Genomic DNA, 22,108 nt, shown 5'->3' on the forward strand with positions numbered 1-22,108 from the left:
GGTGATGGGGTCTGGGGTGATGGGTATCCTGTGGGGTCGCTGGGTGCCAGGGGTCCCGGGTGCTGGGGGATCTCGGGGCACCAGGGGTCCCCAGTGTTGGGTACCCCAGGGGTCCCTGGGTGTGGGGGTCCTGGGGTGCTGGGGGGTCCCAGGGCACTGGGGTCCTGAGTGCTGGGTACCCTGGGGGTCCCAGTGTGCTGGTGTCCCAGGATGATGGGTGTCCTGGGGGGGGAGGGGGTGTCCCTGAGTGCTGGGGGTCCCTGGGTGAGGGGGTCCCTGGGCGCCAGGGGTGCCAGGGTGGCGGGTAGGTGGGATTTGAAGTAGGTGTCCTGCAGGGTTTGGGGGTCCCAGGGTGCCGGGGGGTCCCTGGGTGCCAGGGGTCCTGGGGGGTCCCGGGGTCCTGGGGGGTCCCAGGGTCCTGGGTGATGGGGTCTGGGCTGTTGGGGGTGCTGGGGGGGTCCCAGAGTGCTGGGGGTCCTGGGTGATGGGGTCTGGGGTGCTGGGTATGCTGGGGGGTCCCAGAGTACTGGGGGTCCTGGGGTGCTGGGTATCCCAGGGGTGCTGGGTATTCTGGGGGGGTCCCAGAGTGCTGGGGGTCCTGGGTGGTGGGGTCTGGGGTGCTGGGTATACTGGGGGGGTCCCAGGGTGCTGGGGGTCCTGGGGTGCTGGGTATCCTAGGGGTGCTGGGGGTCCTGGGGTCTGGGGTGCTGGGTATACTGGGGGGGTCCCAGGGTGCTGGGGGTCCTGGGGTGCTGGGTATCTTAGGGGTGCTGGGGGTCCTATGGTCTGGGGTGCTGGGTATACTGGGGGGGTCCCAGAGTGCTGGGGGTCCTGGGGTGCTGGGTATCCTAGGGGTGCTGGGGGTCCTGGGGTCTGGGGTGCTGGGTATACTGGGGGGGTCCCAGGGTGCTGGGGGTCCTGGGGTGCTGGGTAACCCAGGGGTGCTGGGTATTCTGGGGGGGTCCCAGAGTGCTGGGGGTCCTGGGTGGTGGGGTCTGGGGTGCTGGGTATACTGGGGGGGTCCCAGGGTGCTGGGGGTCCTGGGGTCTGGGGTGCTGGGTATACTGGGGGGGTCCCAGGGTGCTGGGGGGTTCTGGGTGCTGGGGGTCCTGGGTGGTAGGGTCCCAGGGTGGGGTGGGGGGGTCCCGGGCGGGGGGTACCTGGGATTTGAAGTATGTCTCCTGGGGGGTGGAGAGGACGTCGGCGGAGGCGATGTCGAGGTGCAGCAGGATCTGGCGGAAGGACGGCCGGTTCCGGGGTTTGCTGTTCCTGGGGGGGGGGTGGGGAGCAGCACGGCGCTGGGCGCAGGCGGGAGGGGGGGGGGGGCACTGCGGGGTGCCGGGGGGGGGGGGGGGTGTGCCGGGGCTTTTGGGGACCACAGGCAGAGAAGGGCGTGCAGGAGACAGCGGGGTGCCCGATGGGTGCTCGGGGTGCAGCCCGGCATGGGGCACCCATGGACATCCCCCCCCCCCCCCTCCAAGGGTGGGGGGTCCCTATGACCACCCCGATGCGCTCTCCACATTGGGGTGCCAACGGGTGGTCCCTCCCGGTGGTCCCGTGGGTGGGGTGGTCCCCCATGAGATGATTCCACCGCGGCACCGGTGGCCCATGGTGTGGCCCCACGGTAGGGATGTCCCTCCGGGGTGTCCCCACGGTAGGGTGTCCCCATGGTAGGGTGTCCCCACAGGGTGGGGGATGTCCCCACGGGTGCACTCACCAGCACTGGCGCAGCAGCACCTTGAAGCCATCGGGGCAGCCGGAGGGGACGGGCAGGTGGAGGCTGTTGCTGCCCACCCCCCAGATGATGGCCGAGGAGTCCACGTCCTTGTAGGGGATCTCCCCCGTCAGCAGCTCCCACAGCACCACCCCAAAGGACCTGGGGACACCGTCACCCGCAGTCCCCGTCACCCCAGGCTGGGCACCCCCCAGTGTCCTCCCCCTGTCCCCTGCTCCCCCTTGCCCCGGTGTCCCCTCCCCGCCTCTGCCCATGCTGGTGGCCCCGATGTCCCTCATCCCTGTCCTCGCGATGTCCTCCCCGGTATCCCCACTGTCCCGCTTGTCCCCAATTCTTCCTGTGCCTCCAGCGTCCCCATTGCCTCCCGAAGCCCCCCCTGCTGCTGTCCCCCCAGTGCCACCACAGCTCCCTGGTGTCCCTAAGGTGGCCACGTCCCCGCTGTCCCCGAGGCCCCTGTGCCCTCACCAGATGTCAACCTTCTCGGAGACAGGCTCGTTGCGGATGACCTCGGGCGCCATCCAGGCCACCGTGCCGGCAAAGGACATTTTGGTGCTCTTGTCAATGAGCTCCTTGGAGGTGCCGAAGTCCGAGATCTTCACCACATCGTCGTAGGTGATGAGCATGCTGGGGGGCACCTGCTCAGCGCCACGCCAACGGCACAGGCACGGCACCGCCACGGGCATGCAACTGCTATGAGCATCATCGGGTCACGGGCATGCCACCACCACGGGCACGCCACCGTCATGGACATGGCACCACCAACATGGACATGGCACCACCATGGGCATGCAACTGCCACGAGCATGGTCCCGTCATGGACACACCACCACCATGGGTGCAGCACTGCCACCACCATGAGCATGGCATCACCATGGGCATGCAACTGCTGTGAGCATGGTCCTGTCATGGACATGGCACCATGGGTACAGCACTGACACCACCACGAGCATGGCACCACCATGGGCATGCAACTTCCATGAGCATGGTCCCATCATGGACACACCACCACCATGAGCATAGCACCACCATGGGCATGCAACCGCCACGAGCACGGTCCCGTCATGGACATGCCACCACCATGGGTACAGCACTGCCACCACCACGAGCATGGCACCACCATGGGCATGCAACTGCTGTGAGCATGGTCCCATCATGGACGTGCCACCACCATGAGCATAGCACCACCATGGGCATGCAACCGCCACGAGCACGGTCCCATCATGGACATGCCACCACCATGGGTACAGCACTGACACCACCATGAGCATGGCATCACCATGGGCATGCAACTGCTGTGAGCATGGTCCCATCATGGACGTGCCACCACCATGAGCATAGCACCACCATGGGCATGCAACCGCCACGAGCACGGTCCCATCATGGACATGCCACCACCATGGGTACAGCACTGACACCACCATGAGCATGGCATCACCATGGGCATGCAACTGCTGTGAGCATGGTCCCATCATGGACGTGCCACCACCATGAGCATGGCACCACCATGAGCATGCAATTGCCACAAACATGGAACCACCATGGGTATGGCACTGCCATGGCCACACAACTGTCACGGACACACAGCCACTATGTTCACTGCACTGCCACGAGCACGATGCTGTCACGGACATGTCACTGCCATGGACACACATCCACCACAGACGTGGCACTGCTACGGGCATGCAACTGCCATGGGCATTGCATCACCATGGGCATAGCATGGCCATGGCACCACCAAGGCCATGTCCCCACCAAGGCCATGTCCCCGCCATGGACATGGCACCACCAAGGCCATGGCACCACCAAGGACATGTCCCTGCCATGGCCATGTCCCCATCAAGGACATGTCCCCACTATGGCCATGTCCCCACCATGGGCATGCAACTCTCACCGACACGCCACCACCGAGCACAACGCACCACCACGGGCACGGTGCCGCCATCATCATGCAACCGCCACATGCACATCCCCACCACGGGCACGGCACCGTCACGAGCGCCCCACCTCCTGGGGCACCCACCCCAGCACCCATGGGTGCTCCCCGAGCCCCCGGCCCCGCTCACTTGGGCGACTTGAGGTCGCGGTGGATGATCTTGTGGAGGTGCAGGTAGTTCATGCCGCCGGCGATGCCCATGGACCAGTCCACCAGGAGCGAGGGGGTGACCTTGCGCCCGGCGCGCAGCACCTCGTAGAGTTGGCCCTGGGCGCAGAACTCCATGATGATGCAGTAGCAGGGTGCCTGGGTGCACACACCCCTGCGGGCACAGCGGCACCCTCAGCACCCACCGCTTGGCCAACCGAGGGCACCCAACTCCACTGCTTGGCCCAACCAGGGGGACCCAACAGCACCCAACTTCTCCAGGGCACCCAACTCCACCACTTGGCCCAACTGAGGGCACCCAACTGCACCCAACTTCTTCACAGCACCCTCAGCACCAACCGCTTGGCCAACTGAGGGCACCCAACAGCACCCAACTCCACCACTTGGCCCAACCGGGGGCACCCAACAGCACCCAACTTCTCCACGGCACCCAACTCCACCGCTTGGCCAACTGAGGGCACCCAACAGCACCCAACTTCTCCACGGCACCCAACTCCACCGCTTGGCCAACTGAGGGCATCCAACAGCACCTAAGTCCACCACTTGGCCCAACCAGGGGCACCCAACTTCTCCGGGGCACCCAACTTTCACCAGGACACCCATCTGCACCCAAGTGTCGCTCAGCACCCATGGGTGCTGGGGCACCCAAATCCACTGCGAGCACTAGGAGGACCCATCAGCAACATTGGCACCCCTCTGTGCCCAGAGACCCCCATAGCACCTGAACTGGGGCACCCATCGGCACCAGAGCACCCATCTGCACCCACGTGGCCCTGCCCCAAGAGTGCCCTGGCTGTGGCACACCTGTCCCATGTGTGACCATCCCCTATGCCACACGTGGGACACGCCAGCGCGTCCCCTGCCCACAGTGTGTCAGTGCCCCGTGTCCACGCCGTGTCCTGCCCGCCCAGGTCCGTGCCGTGCTGGTGTCCCCATGCACGTGCCGGGTTGGTGTCCCAGGCCCGTGGCACGTCCATGACCTCTATGCCTGTGCCCATGGCACGACCATCCTCATGCCGTGTTCATGCTCATGCCCATACCGTGTCCGTGCCCGCTGCCCATGCTGTTCCCTGTGCCTATACCGTGTCCATGCCCCATGGCGTGTCCACACCCGGTGCCCATGATGTTCTCCATGCCATGTCCGTGTTCCACACCCATGCCATGTCCATGCCCATGCTGTGTCCATGCCCGGTGCCCGTGATGTTCTCCATGCCATGTCCGTGTTCCACACCCATGCCATGTTCATGCCCTATAGCATGTCCGTGCCCCGTGACTGTGGTGTTCTCCATGACCATGCCGCATCCACACTCCATGACCATGGCATGTCCATGCCCCATGCCGTGTCTATGCCCTCTGCCCATGCTTTTCCCCGTGCCCATGGCGTGCCCATGGCCCATGCTGTGTCCACACCCATGCCCATGCCATGTCCATGCCTCCATCCTTCATGCCCATGCCACGTCCACGCCCCATACCATGTTCATGCCCATGCTGTGTCCACGCCTGGTGCCCATGATGTTCTCCATGCCATGTCTGTGTTCCACACCCATAGCACACCCATGCCCTATAGCATGTCCATGCCCCGTGCCATGTCTGTGCCCCGTGACCGTGGTGTTCCCCATGACTGTGGTGTTCCCCATGACCGTGCCATATCCACACTCCATGACCACAGCATGACCGTGCCCAATGCTGTGTCCATGCTGTGTCCGTGGTGTCCCCAAGCCCATACCACGTCCATGCCCCATGCCCATGCTGTTCCCCGTGCCCATGGCATGCCCGTGGCCCATGCTGTGCCCATGCCCATGCCCACGCCATGTCCATGCCTCCATCCTTCATGCCCATGCTGTGTCCACGCCCGGTGCCCATGATGTTCTCCATGCCGTGTCCGTGTTCCACACCCACGGCACACCCATGCCCTATAGCATGTCCACACCCCGTGCCATGTCCGTGCCCTATAGCATGTCCATGCCCTATGATCGTGGTGTTCCCCATCACCACGCCACATCCACACTCCATGACCACGGCATGACCGTGCTGTGTCCACGCTGTGGCCTTGATGTCCCCATGCCCATACCGTGTCCGTGCCCCACGCCGTGCCCAAGCCTCGCGCCCCATGCCCCACGCCAGCAGCACCCGCGCTCACTTGAAGGTGATGATGTTGGGGTGCTTGAGCTTGCGCAGGTGCTTGATGTCGGTCTCCTTGAGGTCCCGCACCTTCTTCACGGCCACCTCCTCGCCGTGGAAGCGGCCCAGGAAGACGGCCCCCTGCGCCCCACTGCCCACCCACTGCAGGTCCAGGATCTCCTCGAACGGCACCTCCCAGGGGTCTGCGGGCACCCGTGGCACCCCACATCAGCACCCCCATGCCCATGACACCCACACATTGTCACCCTCAATGCACCCACGGCCCTGACACCCCCACACTGTCACCCCCACACGCATGGCACCCCACATGTTCACCCCCACTGCACCCCCCTTGGCACCCTCACCCCAGCCTTCCTCGTCCCACCCTGCCCCACTGCACCCCACTCCCTGCCCCACTGCCCCCCGGTTTGCCCCACTGCCCCTTTCCTGTCCCCCCGCCCCCTCCTCTGCACCCCTTTCCCTGCCCTACTGCCACCCCTTTGTCTCCTGCACCCCAGGACCCCATACCCTGCCCCACAGCACCCTCCTTTGCCCCAGACCTCCCTCCCAGCCCCATTGCATCCTCCCAGCCCCACAACACCCCATAGCACCCCTACAGCACTCTCCCAGCCCCGTAGCACCCCATAACACCCTCCCAGCCCCATAGCACCCTTCTTTGCCCCCTTGCAACCATCCCGCCCCACAGACCCCCATAACACCCTCCCAGGCCCATAACACCCTCCCAGCTCCATAACACCCCACAGCCCCGTAGCACCCCATAGCACCCTCCCAGCCCCATAGCACCCGTCTTTGCCCCCTTGCACCCTTCCCGCCCCACAGCCCCCCATAATACCCTCCCAGCCCCATAGCACCCTCCCAGCTCTATAGCACCCTTTGCCCCCTTGCACCCTTCCCACCCCACAGCCCCCCATAACACCCTCCCAACCCCACAGCCCCCCACAGCTCCCCATAACACCCTCCCAACCCCACAGCCCCCCACAGCTCCCCATAACACCCTCCCAACCCCACAGCCTCTCACAAGCCCCCATAACACCCTCCCAGCCCCACAGCCCCCCATAACACCGTCCCAGCCCCACAGCACCCCACAGCCCCCCACAGGCTCCCATAACACCCTCCCAACCCCACAGCCCCCCACAGCTCCCCATAACACCCTCCCAACCCCACAGCCCCCCACAGCTCCCCATAACACCCTCCCAACCCCACAGGCCCCCACAACCCCCATAACACCCTTCCAGTCCCACAGCCCCCCACAGCCCCCCATAACACCCTCCCAACCCCACAGGCCCCCACAACCCCCATAACACTGTCCCAGCCCCACAGGCCCCCACAGCCCCCCACAGGCCCCCATAACACCCTCCCAACCCCACAGCCCCCCACAGCTCCCCATAACACCCTCCCAACCCCACAGGCCCCCACAACCCCCATAACACCCGCCCAGCCCCACAGCCCCCCACAGCCCCCCACTCCCCGCTCGGCCCCGGTGCCCCCTCACCCTCCGGTGGGTGCTTGTGCTCGGCGGCGTAGGCTTTGCCGATCATGGTCCAGACGGGCCTGAGGCAGCCGAAGAGCCCCTCCAGGAAACCCCCCCCGGCCTGGCACCGCAAGTGGGCGGCCTCGGCTGCCAGCGGGCCCGAGGCCTCCGGGCCTAGCTCGGGGGCTCGGGGCGGCCCGCGGCGGGGCCAGGCCTCGGGGGGCGGCGGGGGGCCCTGGGGGGCGGCGGGCAGCACGTCACGCAGTACGCACTGGGTGGGGGTCAGCTCCTGCTCGGGGGTCCCGTCCGAGGGCAGCGCCAGCGAGGGCGAGGGGGTGCGCGTCTCGTGCAGGCAGGCCATGGCGGGGCCTCCCGCGGGCCCCCCGCTGCCCCCCGGCCTACGCCAGGGGCTGTCAGCGGGGAGGGGGCGCGGGAGAACCCCCCCACACACACACACACCGCAGGCCTGGGGGCAACGCAACACACGGGGGTGGGTGTCCCGTCACACGTGTGTGCGCCCCACACACCCGTGTGCCCCCCCCTTGAACCCATGGACTCCCCTTACATGTGTGTGCAACACCACAGGGGGGGGTGTGTGTCCCTTCACCCGTGTGCCCCCCCCCCCTTTGCACCCCTGGACTCGCCTTCACACGTGTGTGCAACACTATGTGTGTGTGTCCTGTCACACATGTGTGCCCCACACACACCCATGCGCCCCCCCCCCTTGCACCCCTGGACTCGCCTTCACACGTGTGTGCAACACAATGTGTGTGTGTCCTGTCACACATGTGTGCCCCACACACACCCGTGTGCCCCCCCTTGCACCCATGGACTCGCCTTCACACGTGTGTGCAACACTGTGTGTGTGTCCTGTCACACATGTGTGCCCCACACACACCCATGTGCCCCCCCTTGCACCCATGGACACCCCTTACGTGTGTGTGTAACACAACACGTGTGTGTGTCCCCCTTCAGGTGTGTGTGTCCCTTCAGATATGTGTGCCCCCCCCCTCGCACCCATGGACTCTCCTTCACACGTGTGTGCAACACAACAGGGTGGGTGTGTGTCCCTTCACACGTGTGTGCGCCCCACACACCCGTGTGCCCCCCCCTTGAACCCATGGACACCCCTTACATGTGTGTGCAACACAACACGTGTGTGTGTCCTGTCACACATGTGTGCCCCCCCCTTGCACCCATGGACACCCCTTCACACGTGTGTGCAACACAACACGTGTGTGTGTGTGTCCCATCACATGTGTGTGCACCCCCTGCGCCTGTGTGTGCAATGTAACGCACGTGTGTGTCCCTTCACACGTGTGTGGCCCCCACTCACCCGTGTGCCCCCCTGCCTTGCACCCATGGACTGCCCTTACACGTGTGTGCAACACATGTGTGTGTGTGTCCCGTCACACGTGCATGAGCATGCAGGGGTGTGCACAAGCGTGCAAGAGGGTCTGTGAGCGTGCAAGGGGGTCAGCTAGCGTGCGGGGGGGTGTACCAGACCGGGGGTGTGTGCACAAGCGTGCGAGAGCGTGCACAAGCGTGCAAGCGGGGGGTCCCGGGGGGGGGGGGGGGGGATGGGGCCCGATCCGGCTCCCCTGGAATTTTTTTGGGGAGGGGGGGTTGCCATGGCAACAGCGGAGCGGGCGATGAGGTCATCACTAAAATTAGGGGGGGGGTGAGTCACCGCGGGGGGGGGGGGGGAGAGGAGGGGGGGTGTGGGCGGGGCTTAACGTCACCCCGAGGGACCCCCCCCCCCCCCGGGGGGGGGGACGACACACACACGACACACACGCGACACACGACCCGCCCCTCCAGGTGTCGTGTGTGTCGTCCCCCCCGTGGTGACATCACGTCACGCGGTGACGTCATCCCGGTAAGGGATGGAGCCTCCCCCCTCCCCCTCCCCCCCGCCCCCTTCGGCGGCTCCGCGGGGGGAAACTGAGGCAGAAGCGAACGGGGGGGGGGGGGGGGGAGGGGTTGTCTCTGTCACGACATGCGAAAGCGGCGGCCTCATGTCGCGACAGAGCGGGGCTGGAAGAAGGGAGCCGGGGGAGAGAGCGCCCCCGCGCCCCTCGGCCGCCGCCGCCGTGGCATGTCGGGACATGGCGCCCTGTCGCGACTCGGGGGAGGGAGGGGCCGCGAGGGGCACACGCGTGGGGAGGGGGGGCACACGCGTGTGCAAGGGGGGGGGGACACGCACGCCTGGGGGAGGGGCACGGCCGCGTAGGGGCGCACACGCGTGTGCAGAGGGCTGCGGGCGCACACGGGGGTGGCACACGCGTGTGAGAGGCAGTGCACACGCGCGTGCAACGGGCACGCGCGTGCGTGGAGGTGCCGACACGCGTGCAAGGGCCGCGCACACGCGGAGGGGTGCACACGCGGGCCCAAGGGGGGGCACGCGCGTGTGCAAGGGGATGGGCACATACGTGAGGGGGCGCACACGTGCGTGCAACCGGTGCACGCGTGTGTGTGTGTGTGGGGGGGTGCCAACAGGCGTGCAAGGGGCCTGCACACATGCAAGGGGGCACACAGGCGTGCAAGGAGGTCCCGCTCACACTGGGTTCACACGTACGTGCAAGGGGGTGCCCAGCATGCAGTGGCGCACACGCACGTGCAAAGGAGCGCACACACATGTGAGGGGGTGCACGCGTGTGTGTGTGGGGTGTCCACATGCGTGTGAGGGGCGCGCGCACATGCAGGGGTGCACACACGTGTGCAAGGGGGTGCCCAGCCCTGCAGGGTTGCACACGTGCGTGCGAGAGGGCGGCACACGTGTGTGCAGGGGGTTGCACCGGTGTGTGCAAGGCGATGCACGAGTGTGCACGGGGGGGCACACACTTGGGGAGGGGGGCACGCACGGGCCGTGCGTGCATGCACCTGCACGGCCTGCACACGCGTGTGCGGGGACACACAGACATGTGGGGGGGGCACACGCATGCACAAGGGTGCACACGCGTGTGCGGGGGGGTGAAGGCCCCATCTGGGGGGGGGGGAGAGTGTCACACGTGTGCCCGGAGCTGCCCACGCGTGTGCAAGCGCAGCCCCCACACGAGGAGGGGCACACGCGTGTGCAAGAGGCCGCTCATCCCCCCCTCCCCCCCTCCATCCCCCCACGAGTGCGGGGGGGAGGTTGTACCCCCCTCCCTTCTCCCCTCCCCCCCCCCCCCCGCCATCCCGGTAGCATCCCTGGTCCTACCCCCCCCCCCTCATCCCGGTACCTCCCCCCCCATCCCGGTAACCCCCCCCCGGTACCTCCCCTCCCCCCTCCGGTACCTCCCCCCCCCTCCGGTAACTCCCCTCCCCCCTCCCGGTACCTCCCCCCCCCCCTCCGGTACCTCCCTCCCCCCCTCCGGTAACTCCCATCCCCCCTCCCGGTACCTCCTCCCCCCCCCCCCCCTCCGGTACCTCCCCCCGCCCCCCCCCGGGGCCTCCCCGCCGCTCCATCCCGGTGCCGGTACCTGGGGGGGGGTGAGGGGGGGTCCGGGCCCCGCTCCCGCTGGTGCCGGTTTTTTTAGGGGGAGGGGATGGGGGGGGGGAGGGGGGGCGGTGCCGGTGATGGCGGTGGCGGCTCCGGGGGCGATGGCGGCGGCGGCGGCGGTGGCGGGGCCGGGGCTGGGCCCGGGCGGGGCGGGGAGCGGGGCGGGTACCGGGGCCGGTGCGGCGGTGGGGGAGAACGGAACGGAACGGAACGGCCCCGCCCCGCGTTCGGCCCCGCCCCGCCCCGCCCCGCCCCGCCCCACCGGCACCGGCACCCCTCTACCGGCACCGGGACATCTATACCGGCACCGGGACCACCGGCACCCTTCTACCGGCACTGAGACATCTATACCGGCACCGGGACCCCTATGACGGCATCGGGACCACCGGCACCCTTCTACCGGCACCGGGACCCCTATAGCCGCACCGGGACCACCGGCACCCCTCTACCGGCACCGGCACCCCTCTACCGGCACCGGGACCCCTATAGCCACACTGGGACTCCTATACCGGCACCCCTATGACGGCATCAGGACCACCGGCACCCCTATAACGGCAGTGGGACCCCTATACCGGCACCAGGACCCCTATACTAGCACCGGGACCACCGGCACCCCTATACCGGCACTGGGACCCCTAAACTGGCACCAGGACCCCTATACTAGCACCGGGACCACCGGCACCCCTATAACGGCACTGGGACCCCTATACCAGCACCGGCACCCCTATACCGGCACTGGGACCCCTAAACTGGCACCAGGACCCCTATACTAGCACAGGGACCACCGGCACCCCTATAACGGCACTGGGACCCCTATACCGGCACCGGGACCCCTATACCAGCACCGGGAACACCGGCACCCCTATACCGGCACTGGGACCCCTAAACCGGCACCGGCACCCCTATAACGGCACTGGGACCACCGGCACCCCTATACCGGCACTGGCACCACTGTACCAGCACCGGGACCACCGGCACCGGCACCTCCATACTGGGACCGAAACCCCTATACGAGCACGGGACCACCGGCACCCCTATAATGGCACCTGGGACCACCAGCACCCCAGTACTGGCACTGGGACCCCTATACTGGCACCGGGACCACCAGCACCCCTATAATGGCACCGGCACCCCGATACTGGCACCGGGACCCCTATACTGGCACCAGGACCCCCAGTAGCACGACCCCTATACCAGCACTGGGACCACCGGCACCCCTATACTGGTACTGGGACCCCTATACTAGCACTGGGATCACTGGCACTGGGACCCCAATGGGCACCGGGACCCCCCGCTGGCCCCGGCAGCACCGGGACCCCCCCAGGAGCAGGATCGGGACCCCCCGGTGCCCCCAGGACCCCCCGGCACCACATGGGGGCCCCAATGCAGTCCCAGTGCTCCCAGTATGGGTGTGCTTCTGTCCCCAGTGCTCCCAGTCTGACCCCAGTGCTCCCAGTTCGGGTGTGCTTCTGTCCCCAGTGCTCCCAGGCTGACCCCAGTGCTCCCAGTTCGGGTGTCCCTGTCCCCAGTGCTTCCAGTCTGACCCCAGAGCTCCCAGTCTGGGTGTCCCTCTGTTCCCAGTGCTCCCAGTCTGGGTGTCCCCCTGCCCCCAGTGCTCCAAGTCTGTCCCCAGTGCTCCCAGTATTGGTGTCCCTCTGCTCCCACTGTTCCCAGTCTGACCCCACAGCTCCCAGTCTGGATGTCCCTCTGTCCCCGGTGCTCCCACTCTCACCCCAGTGCTCCCAGTATGGGTGTCCCTGTCCCAGTGCTCCAAGTCTGTCCCCAGACTTCCCAATCTGTCCCTAGAACTCCCAGTCCAGGTTTGATTCTGTTCCCAGTGCTCCCAGTGTGGGTGTCCTCCCATCCCCAGTGCTCCCAGTCTGTCCCCAGTGCTCCCAGTCTGACCCCAGTGCTCCCAGTATGGGTGTTCCTGTCCCAGAGCTCCCAGTCTGTCCATAGAACTCCCAGCCCAAGGTTGTGATTCTGTCCCCAGTGCTCCCAGTCTGGGTGTCCCTCTGTCCCCAGCACTCCCAGTGCAGGCGTCTGTTTGTCCCCACAGCCCCTTGTCTGTCCCTGTCACACCCTGCCTGTCCCAGTTGGTCCCAGTTTGACCATTGTCACCACTGGCCTGGCCCCACCACTGCCTGTCCCTCCCTGTCCGTCTGTCCCATCACACCATGGCTGTCCCCACTGTCCCCATCCGTGGACCCCTCTCCACCCCTGTCCCACCCCGTCTGTCCCCGTTGTCCCCCCATGTCCTCGTCCCCTGCTGCCTGTCCATCCTTACCCCAATCCATCTGTCCCCACTGTCCCTCTCCATCCCTGTCCCTTCCTGTCCGTCTGTCCCTGTCCCATCTTCTCTGTCCCCATCTGCCCATCCTTGTCCCATGCTGTCCGTCTGTCCCCATCCCACCCTGTCTGTCCCTGTCCCACCCTGTCCGTCTGTCCCCACTCTCCCCATCCGCTGTCCCCTCTCCATCCCTGTCCCACCCTGTCCGTCTGTCCCCACTCTCCCCATCCATTGTCCCCTCTCCATCCCTGTCTGTCCATCCCTGTCCCACCCTGTCCGTCTGTCCCTGTCCCCCTCTGTCCATCCCTGTCCCACCCTGTCTGTCCATCCCTGTCCCTCCCTGTCCGTCTGTCCCAGTCCCATCTTCTCTGTCCCCATCTGCCCATCCTTGTCCCATGCTGTCCGTCTGTCCCCATCCCACCCTGTCCGTCCCTGTCCCACCTTGTCCGTCTGTCCCTGTCCCCCTCTGTCTGTCCATCCCTGTCCCTCCCTGTCTGTCCGTCCCTGTCCCACCCTGTCCGTCTGTCCCCACTCTCCCCATCCACCGACCCCTCTCCATCCCTCCCCCGCCCCGAGGCAGAGCCCCCGCAGCCCCCTGGCCCCGCCCCTCGCGTCCTCCACCTTCCCAGCGTGCCCCTCGCGGGGGGTTGTGGGAAGCGTAGTCCGCCCGGGGGGGCGGAGCGATCGCTCCGCCCCCCCGACGGACTACGCTTCCCACAACCCCCCGCGCCTCCCGTATCCCATCGTCCCCCGCGCCGCGCTCCGCCGCCAGCGCCCCCTGGCGGCGCGGGGCGGTGCGGGCGGCGGGACGGAGCGCGGCGGGGATGAGCGAGGAGGGGGCGGGCGGCGGGGCCAGGCGGAGCGGCGGCTTCCCCAGGTACCGGACACCCCTCTCATCCCCCCCCCCCCCCCCAGACCTTACCGGGACACCCCCCCTAAAGCGAGGTGTTCCCCCGCCACCCCGAGGTTGGGGCCTACTCCAGGCCCCCGGGCCTGTCCCTCGGTCGCCAGGCCTGTACGCTGCGTGAGGGGCGGGGGGTGGGTACAGGCCTGTCCCTGTGTGGCGGTGCCACCCGTGTCCCCACGCGGAGCGGCGGTGCCACCCTGTCGCCATGTCCCCATGTCCCCATGTCTCCATGCATGGCGGTGGCTCCAGCCCTGTCCGCATACCGTATGGTGATGCCACCCCTGTCCCCGTGTCCCCGTGTCCCCATGCTGTGTGGCGGCTCCAGCCCTGTCCCCATACTGTATGGTGATGACACCCCTGTCCCTGTGTCCCCATGCCTCATGGCAGTGCCACCCCTGTCCCCATGCTGTGTGGCAGTGCCACCCCTGTCCCCATATCACCATGCTGTGTGTTAGCTCCATCCCTGTCCTCACCCCTGTCCCTGTGTCCCCATGTGCCCATGCCATGTGGTGGTGCCATCCCTGTGACCATGTCCCCACGCTACGGGGACCTCCAGCCCTGTCCCCATGTCCCCATGCTGTGTGGTGGCCACATCCCTGTCCCCACCCCTGTCCCCATGTGCCCATGCCATGTGGTGGTGCCACCCCTCCGACTGTGTCCCCACACTACTGGGAGGCTTCAGCCCTGTCCTCATACCATATGATGATGCCACCCCTGTCCCTGTGTCCCCACATCCCCATGCTGTGTGTTGGCTCCATCCCTGTCCTTACCCCTGTCCCTGCGTCCCCATATGCCCATGCCATGTGGTGGTGCCACCCCTGTGACCGTGTCCCCACACTACAGGGGAGCTCCAGCCCTGTCCCCATGTCCCCATGCTGTGTGATGGCTCAAGCCCTGTCCCCATACCATATGGTGATGCCACCCCTGTGACCGTGTCCCCACGCTGGGGGGGGGCTCTAGCCCTGTTCCCATCCCCCCATGCCATCTGGCAGTGCCACCCCTGTCACTATGTCCCCATGCTGAATGGTGATGCCACCCCTTTCCTCACGCTACATGTCAGTGCCAGCCCTGTCCCCACATCCCCATCCCATGTGGTGGCTCCACCCTTGTCCCCATATCCTAATGCTCCGAGGTGATGCCACCCTGTCTCCATGTCCCCACACCAAGCGGTAGTGCCACCCCTTTCCCCATATCCTAATACTCTGAGGCGATGCCACCGCTGTCCCCATGTCCCCACGCCACGTGGCTGTTCCCGCCTCTCCCACCACCCCACTCCCCCCAATCCATACCCCTCCACCGGTCCCCTCTGACCTCTTCTGGGGGCTGGTGACAGCCCTGTCCCCAGCCTGGAGCAGATGCTGGCCGCCAACCCCGGGAAGACGCCCATCAGCCTCCTGCAGGAATATGGCACTCGCATAGGCAAGACCCCCGGCTACGACCTCCTGAAGGCCGAGGGACAAGCCCACCAGCCCAACTTCACCTTCCGTGTCACCGTTGGGGACATCAGCTGTACCGGTGGGTCCCCGATACCCTCCTCCTTCCAGGTTGTCCCCCCTCTTCCCAGGTTCCCCCCCCATGCCGGGAAGGGTGAGGAGAGGGGACAAGCCTGGAGAAGGTGACCTGTGGTGGCTTTCGCTTGTTTGGGATGTGTGTGTGGGGGTCTTTGGGGACAATGAGGACACGGGGCTTGTCCCCAAGAGGGTGGAGATGTGGTGGGTGATCCCTAAAAGTGTGTGTGTGTGGGGGGGAATCTCCTGGGATCCCTAAAAAAGTAAGGGGTGGAGTGATGCCTGGGACACACCGGAATCTCTTGGGACCCCCCCACCCCCCCCCAAAAAAAGTGGGTCCTTGTTGGGGGGGGAGGAGGAAATCCCTTGGGACTGTGAAGGCTGGGATGCTCGGGGATCCCCTGGGACCCCCAAATGCCACCCTCGTTGGGGAACATCTGGGACTGCGATGCCTGGAACGCTCAGGGATCTCTTGGGACCCCGCCACCCCAAAAAGGAGGTCCTGTTGGGGAATTGCCTGGGACCCCAATGACTGGGAAATATAGGGGTCTCCTGGGACCCCCAAAAATTGGGTCCTGGTGGGGGATCACCCGTCCCGATGCCTGGGATGCCCAGGGATCCCCTGGAACCCCCAAAAGTGGGTCAAAGTGGGGGGATCCCTTGAGATCCCAAAATAAAGATTGGCCTGGTGGGGGGATTGCTTGGGACACTCAGGAATCCCTTGAGACCCCCCAAAAATGGGTCCTGGTGGGAGATCACGGGGGATCCTGGTGCCTGGGGTGCCTCGGGGTACCCCAAGACCCCCAAAAATGGGTCCTGATGGGGGATCACGGGGGATCGCGGTGCCTGGGGTGCCTCGGGGTACCCCAAGACCCCCAAAAATGGGTCCGGGTGGGGGATCCCCTGGCATGCCGGTGCCTGGGTGATGTTAGAAGGACAACCCCCCCCAGGACCCTGACACTGGGGCTGTGGTAGCCCTAACCTGTGGGTCTGTGAGGGGTCTGGGGGGGGGTCCCCAGGTGTTTCTGGGGGTCCGTCCCCCCCTCAGCCAGTGCCTCCCCCAGGGCAGGGGCCCAGCAAGAAGGCGGCGAAGCACAAAGCGGCGGAGGTGGCCCTGAAGCTGCTCAAGGGAGGGGACATGCTGGAACCCACCGCCCCCGAGGAGCCCAGGTGAGGAGGGGGGCGGGGGGCACACACGGGGTCCCCAGGGTGCTGGGGGGGGTCAGGGTGGGGGTCAGGTTGCAGCACTGGGGGAGGTTGGGGGGGGCTGGGTGCTGAGGGGTGCTGGAGGGGGGAGTTTGGGGTTCTCTAGGGTGCTGGGGGGGGGGCAGGCAGTTTGGGGTACCCAGGGGGTTGGGAGTACCCCAGGGGTGCAGGGCACCCAGGGTTTTGGGGGGGATCTGCGGGGGGGTTGAGGGCATCCGGGGAGGGGGGGAGTTTGGGGGTAGCCAGGGGGATTGGGGATGCCGGGGGGGGGGGGGCGTTGGGGATCCCAAGGGATTGGGGTGTGGGTTTGGGGGTGCTCGTGGGGGGGGTGAGTGTGAGGGTACCCAGGCAGGTCTGGGGGTGCCCAGGGTGGGTCTAGGGGTGTGCGGGGGGGGGGGGGTCTTAGGGGAGTGAAGAGAATTGGGGGTACCTGGGGGGGGGAGAATACCAGGGGGCTTAGGGGTCCCAAGGGAATTGGAGGGGGGGGCGGCAGGATTTGGGGTCCCTGTGGGGGGGGCCCGGGGAGGGGGTTAAGGGTACCCAGACAGGTCTGCGGGTGCCGAGGGTGGGTCTGGGGGTGTCCGGGGGGGGGGGTTAGGGGTGTCAAGAGAATTGGGGAAGTTTGGGGGGGGGTGGGAATACCAGGGGGCCTGGGGGTCCCAAGGGAACTGGGGGGGGTCCAGCAGGATTTGAGGCAACTGGGGGGCTGGGGAGGGAGGTTTGGGGGGGGGGCAGGGAGGTTTTGGGGGCGGGGGCCAGCTCGGGCGTTAACGTCTCACTTTTTATCCCCAAGCTCTCCTTTACCCCCAGAGCCCCCGGTTGAGCCCCCCACAGCCGCCCCCCCAGCACCCACTGTGCCCCCACCCTCGCCCAGGTAACGTGATGGGTTGGGGGGGGGCACCCAGGGGCTGGGAAGGGGGCACCGATCCCCCCCCCCCTCCCCCGGAAACCCCAGCTCCCAGCACCCCATTACGCTTCCCCAGCCCCCCAACCTTGCGGTCCCCACGGTGGCGGGGGGGGGGGGAGGCTCAGAGGTGCCCCCCCTCATGCCGTGCCCGTCTGCCCCACGCAGGGGCACCCCCCTGGAGATGAAGACGCCCGTGTCCCCCCCCCAGTCAGAGTGTAACCCCGTGGGGGCTCTGCAGGTGGGTGACACCACAGGCTGGGAGAAATGGGGACATGTTGTGTCTGTGTGTCCCCGTCCCCCCCCCCCCCCCCGACTCAGTGGCCGACCCCATTTTGGGGGCGATGAGCCCGTTTTGGGGGTGACCTTACCCATTTTGGGGGTGGCGGTGACCTTTGGGGGCTGCGTCTCCACAGCTCGGGGGGGTCGGGGGGGAGGTGTCTTGCCCCTTTTGGGGACAGTTATCCCCGTTTCGGGGACGGTGGATCCATTCTGGGGACAGTTATCCCCGTTTCAGGGGTGGTTATCCCTCTTTTGGGGATAGTGGATCCATTCTGGGGACGGTTATCCCCATTTTGGGGATGTTTAGCCCCATTTCGGGGATGGTTATCCCTGTTTTGGGATGGTTATCCCTGTTTTGGGGACAGTGGATCCATTTCAGGGACAATTATCCCCATTTGGGAGATGGTTTTCCCTGTTTTGGGGACAGTTATGCCCATTTTGGGGATGTTTATCCCCATTTTGGAGAGGGTGGACCCATTTTGGGGACTATTATCCCCATTTGGGGGACAGTTATCCCCATTTCAGGGATGATTATCCCCATTTTGGGGACAGCTATTCCCATTTTGGGGATGTTTATCCCCATTTGGGAGATGGTTATCCCCATTTCAGGGAGGGTGGGCCCATTTCGGGGACAGTTATCCCCATTTCAGGGATGATTATTCCCATTTTGGGGACAGTTATCCCCATTTTAGGGACAATTAGCCCTGTTTGGGGGACGGTTATCCCCGTTTTGGGGATGGTTATCCCCATTTGGGTGATGTTTAGCCCCATTTTGGGGATGGTTTATCCCTGTTTTGGGGACTGTGGACCCATTTTGGGGGCAATGATCCCCATTTCTGGGATGGTTATCCCTGTTTTGGGGACAGTAATCCCCATTTCAGGGACCATTATCCCCATTTCAGGGACGATGATCCCCGTTTTGGGGACAGTTATCCCTATTTTGGGGACGGTTATCCCCATTTTTGGGGGCAGCGGACCCATTTTGGGGGCAGCGGACCCATTTTGGGGCTGGCCCTGCCCGTTTAGGGGCTGGCAGCTCCTTTCTGGGGCCAACTCTCCCCATTTAGGGGGCACAGCTGTGGTCCTGCCCTACCTGGAACACTCCCCCCCCTCCCCCTTCCTCCCCATTTTTGACACCCCCCCAGGAGCTGGTGGTGCAGAAGGGCTGGCGCCTGCCCGAGTACACGGTGACGCAGGAGTCGGGGCCGGCGCATCGTAAGGAGTTCACCATGACCTGCCGCGTGGAGCGCTTCGTGGAGATCGGTACGGGGTTGGAGGGGCACCCCCCGGCGTGTAGGGGAGGGGGGGGGACACGACACACATGACACGACACACACGGCTCACCTGGGGGTGTCCCTTGTCCCCCTCCTGGCAGGCAGCGGCACCTCCAAGAAGCTGGCCAAGCGCAACGCGGCCGCCAAGATGCTGGTGCGCATCCACAACGTCCCCATGGAGCCGCGGGAGGGCAGCGAGGCCGAGGTGGAGGAGGACCAGTTCTCCATGGTAGCCCCCGGCCGGCGAGGGGTTTAACGGGGGGGGGGGACACACACAACACGGGCACCCCGAGAGGTTAACGGGGGACATGGGCACCTCAAGTCACCCTGAGGGGTTAATAGGGGACACAGACACCCCGACGGCACCCCGAGGGGCTAATGGGGGGGACATGGGCACCCTGAGGGGTCAACAGGGGGGGACATGGGCACCCCGAGGCCACCCTGAGGGGTTAATGGGGGACATGGGCACCCTGATGGGGTAATGGGGGGGGACATGGGCAACCCAAGGGGCTAATGGGGGACACAGGCACCCAGAGTGGTTAGCAGGAGGGACATGGGCAACCCAAGGGGCTAACAGGGGACATGGGCATCCTGAGGGGTTAACAGGGGACACAGACACCCTGAGGGCACCCCGAGGGGCTAATGGGGGGGAAATGGGCACCCCAAGGGGTTAACAGGGGAAACGTGGGCACCCTGAGGGGTTAACGGGGGACATGGGCACCTCAGCAGGGGGGACACAGACACCCTAGGGCCACTCGGAGGGGCTAATGGGGGGTACACGGGCACCCCAAGAGGTTAACAGGGGATATGGGCACCCCAAGGCCACCCCAAAGGGTTAAGTGGGGGACATGGGCACCCCGAGGGGCTAACGGGGGACACGGGCACTCTGAGGCCACCCCAGGGGGGGCTAACTGGGGGGACACAGGCAGCCCAAAGGGTTAACAGGGGGGACATGGGCACCCTGAGGCCACCCCGAGGGGTTAATGGGGGACACAGGCACCCTCAGGCCACCCCAAAGGGCTAATGGGGGGGGGGACACAGGCACCCCAAGGGGTTAACGGGGGACATGGGCACCCTGAGGGGTCAAGGGGGGACACGGGCACCTCCGTACCCCTCTATTCTGGGGCTCATGGACCCCCAATGATTAAAGTTGGGGGCAGTAGGGCAGGGGGACCCCCCTGGGTGGGGGGGACCCTCTGGGTTTTGGGTCATTGGGTGGGTGGGTGTTGTCCCCATGGAGGGTCCCTGAATCGGGGGGGGGGGTGGGAGAGTCCTGCAGTCCCCAAGCCCCGATGTTCCCTGGGGTACCCTGTGGGGGGAGTCCCCACAGCTCCCGTGTTCCTGGTGTGGCCCCACATGGGTGTCCCCAAGTCCCCTTCATCCCCCTGGTGGTGTCTGAGCCGCTGTGTCCCCACGTAGGGTCCCTGTGGTTCTTGAGCCCCTGGACCTCACGGGGGTCCCACTGGTCCCCGAGCCCCCAGGGGTGTCCCCGCATGGGGGTCCCCACAGTTCCTGAGCTGCTGCATCCCCATGTGGGGGTTCGGAGGGTCCCTGAGCCCCCCCCCGCCATGTCCCTGCGTGGGACTCTGGGTGGTCCCTGAGCCCCCATGTCCCCATGGTGGGGTCAGGCTAGTCCCTATGTAGGGTGGGGGACAGTCCCCATGGAGGGGTGGGGATGGTCCCCATAGAGGGGTTGGGATGGTCCCCGTGGAGGGGTCGGGATGATCCCCATGGAGGGGTGGGGACGGTCCCCATGGAGGGGTTGGGGACGGTCCCCATGGAGGGGTGAGGATGGTCCCCATGGAGGGGTTGGGGACGGTCCCCATGGAGGGGTGAGGGACAATCCCCACAGAGGGGTGGGGGACGCTCCCCAAACCCCCTGTCGTGTCCGTCCCCCCCCGTGCAGGCGGGCCCCAGGCTGGAGGGTCTGCGGGGCCGAGCGCCGGGCTGCACTTGGGACTCGCTGCGCAACTCGGCGGGCGAGAAGATCGTGCAGCTGCGGAGTCACCCGCTGGCACCCATGGGTGCTGGCGCCTGCGCCCTCCTGCAGGAGCTCTCCGAGGAGCAGAGCTTCGCCATCAGCTACCTCGACATCGGTGAGCGCCCCCCCCCACCTCTTCCCTCTGCGCCCCCCCAAACCCGGGGGTGCCCCAACCCCGGGCTCAGGGGGGTTGGGGAGGGGGGGGGGGGATTTGGGGTGACGGTGGCCTGTCCCCGTGTCCCCCTCGCTGTGTGTGTGTGTGTGTCCCCACAGATGCGTTGAGCCTCAGTGGGCTGCACCAGTGCCTGGTGGAGCTGTCGACGCAACCGGCCACGGTGTGTCACGGCGCGGCCCCCTCCCGCGACGGCGCCCGCTCCCAGGCCGCCCGCAACGCCCTCCAGTACCTCCGCATCATGGCGGGGGGCAAGTGAGCCCCCCCCTCCTCCAACGCACCCCACCCACACCCCGAACGGACCCACGGACGCTCCGACAGACTCACGGACCAAAAAACATGGACCTGGAGGGATGCCCGGACACACTGGGGGACACCCGACCCCCCGCCCTCCACGGACACCCAGACGGATACCCGGCCCCACTGTGGGCACCGGGACCTGTGGATGGATGGACAGACGAACAGATGGACAGACACATGTCCCCCCCCCCCTCCCCAGGCAGAGCCCGGACAGACCTCAGGGCCCCTGGGGGCCCCCTCCATCCTGTGCCCCCCCCGAGGGTGAGGAGGGTCCCCAGGCACAACCAGGGAATAAAACTGGGGGGGTTTGTAACCGCCCGGCGTTGGTGTCTTTTTGGGGGCGGGGGGGAC

At 66.3% G+C, this 22,108-nt stretch overlaps 2 protein-coding genes across 2 annotated transcripts in view; one reads left to right on the plus strand and one right to left on the minus strand.

Moving 5' to 3' along the window:
• Positions 1–7,810, minus strand: part of MAP3K12 (mitogen-activated protein kinase kinase kinase 12) — a gene marked incomplete at both ends in the record, with an annotated part of 15,001 nt that extends 7,191 nt beyond the window's left edge. The window contains 6 exons of the mRNA XM_082496476.1: positions 1,161–1,269; positions 1,718–1,876; positions 2,201–2,359; positions 3,799–3,990; positions 5,977–6,160; positions 7,471–7,810. Coding sequence (XP_082352602.1) covers positions 1,161–1,269; positions 1,718–1,876; positions 2,201–2,359; positions 3,799–3,990; positions 5,977–6,160; positions 7,471–7,810 — 1,143 coding nt within the window. The remainder of the gene's footprint in view (positions 1–1,160; positions 1,270–1,717; positions 1,877–2,200; positions 2,360–3,798; positions 3,991–5,976; positions 6,161–7,470) is intronic.
• Positions 7,811–14,018: 6,208 nt separating this feature from the next.
• Positions 14,019–22,070, plus strand: TARBP2 (TARBP2 subunit of RISC loading complex). Its single transcript, XM_082496461.1, has 9 exons — positions 14,019–14,100; positions 15,464–15,645; positions 16,703–16,808; positions 17,638–17,718; positions 17,917–17,989; positions 19,176–19,293; positions 19,406–19,533; positions 21,211–21,400; positions 21,559–22,070. The coding sequence occupies exons 1-9, from the start codon at positions 14,048–14,050 to the stop codon at positions 21,714–21,716; spliced, it is 1,089 nt and encodes a 362-aa protein (XP_082352587.1). The 5' UTR covers positions 14,019–14,047; the 3' UTR covers positions 21,717–22,070.
• The last annotated feature ends 38 nt before the right edge of the window (positions 22,071–22,108 follow it).

This window comes from Vanellus vanellus (genome assembly GCF_965231255.1).
Source record: "Vanellus vanellus genome assembly, chromosome: 28".
Classification (NCBI taxonomy): domain Eukaryota; kingdom Metazoa; phylum Chordata; class Aves; order Charadriiformes; family Charadriidae; genus Vanellus; species Vanellus vanellus.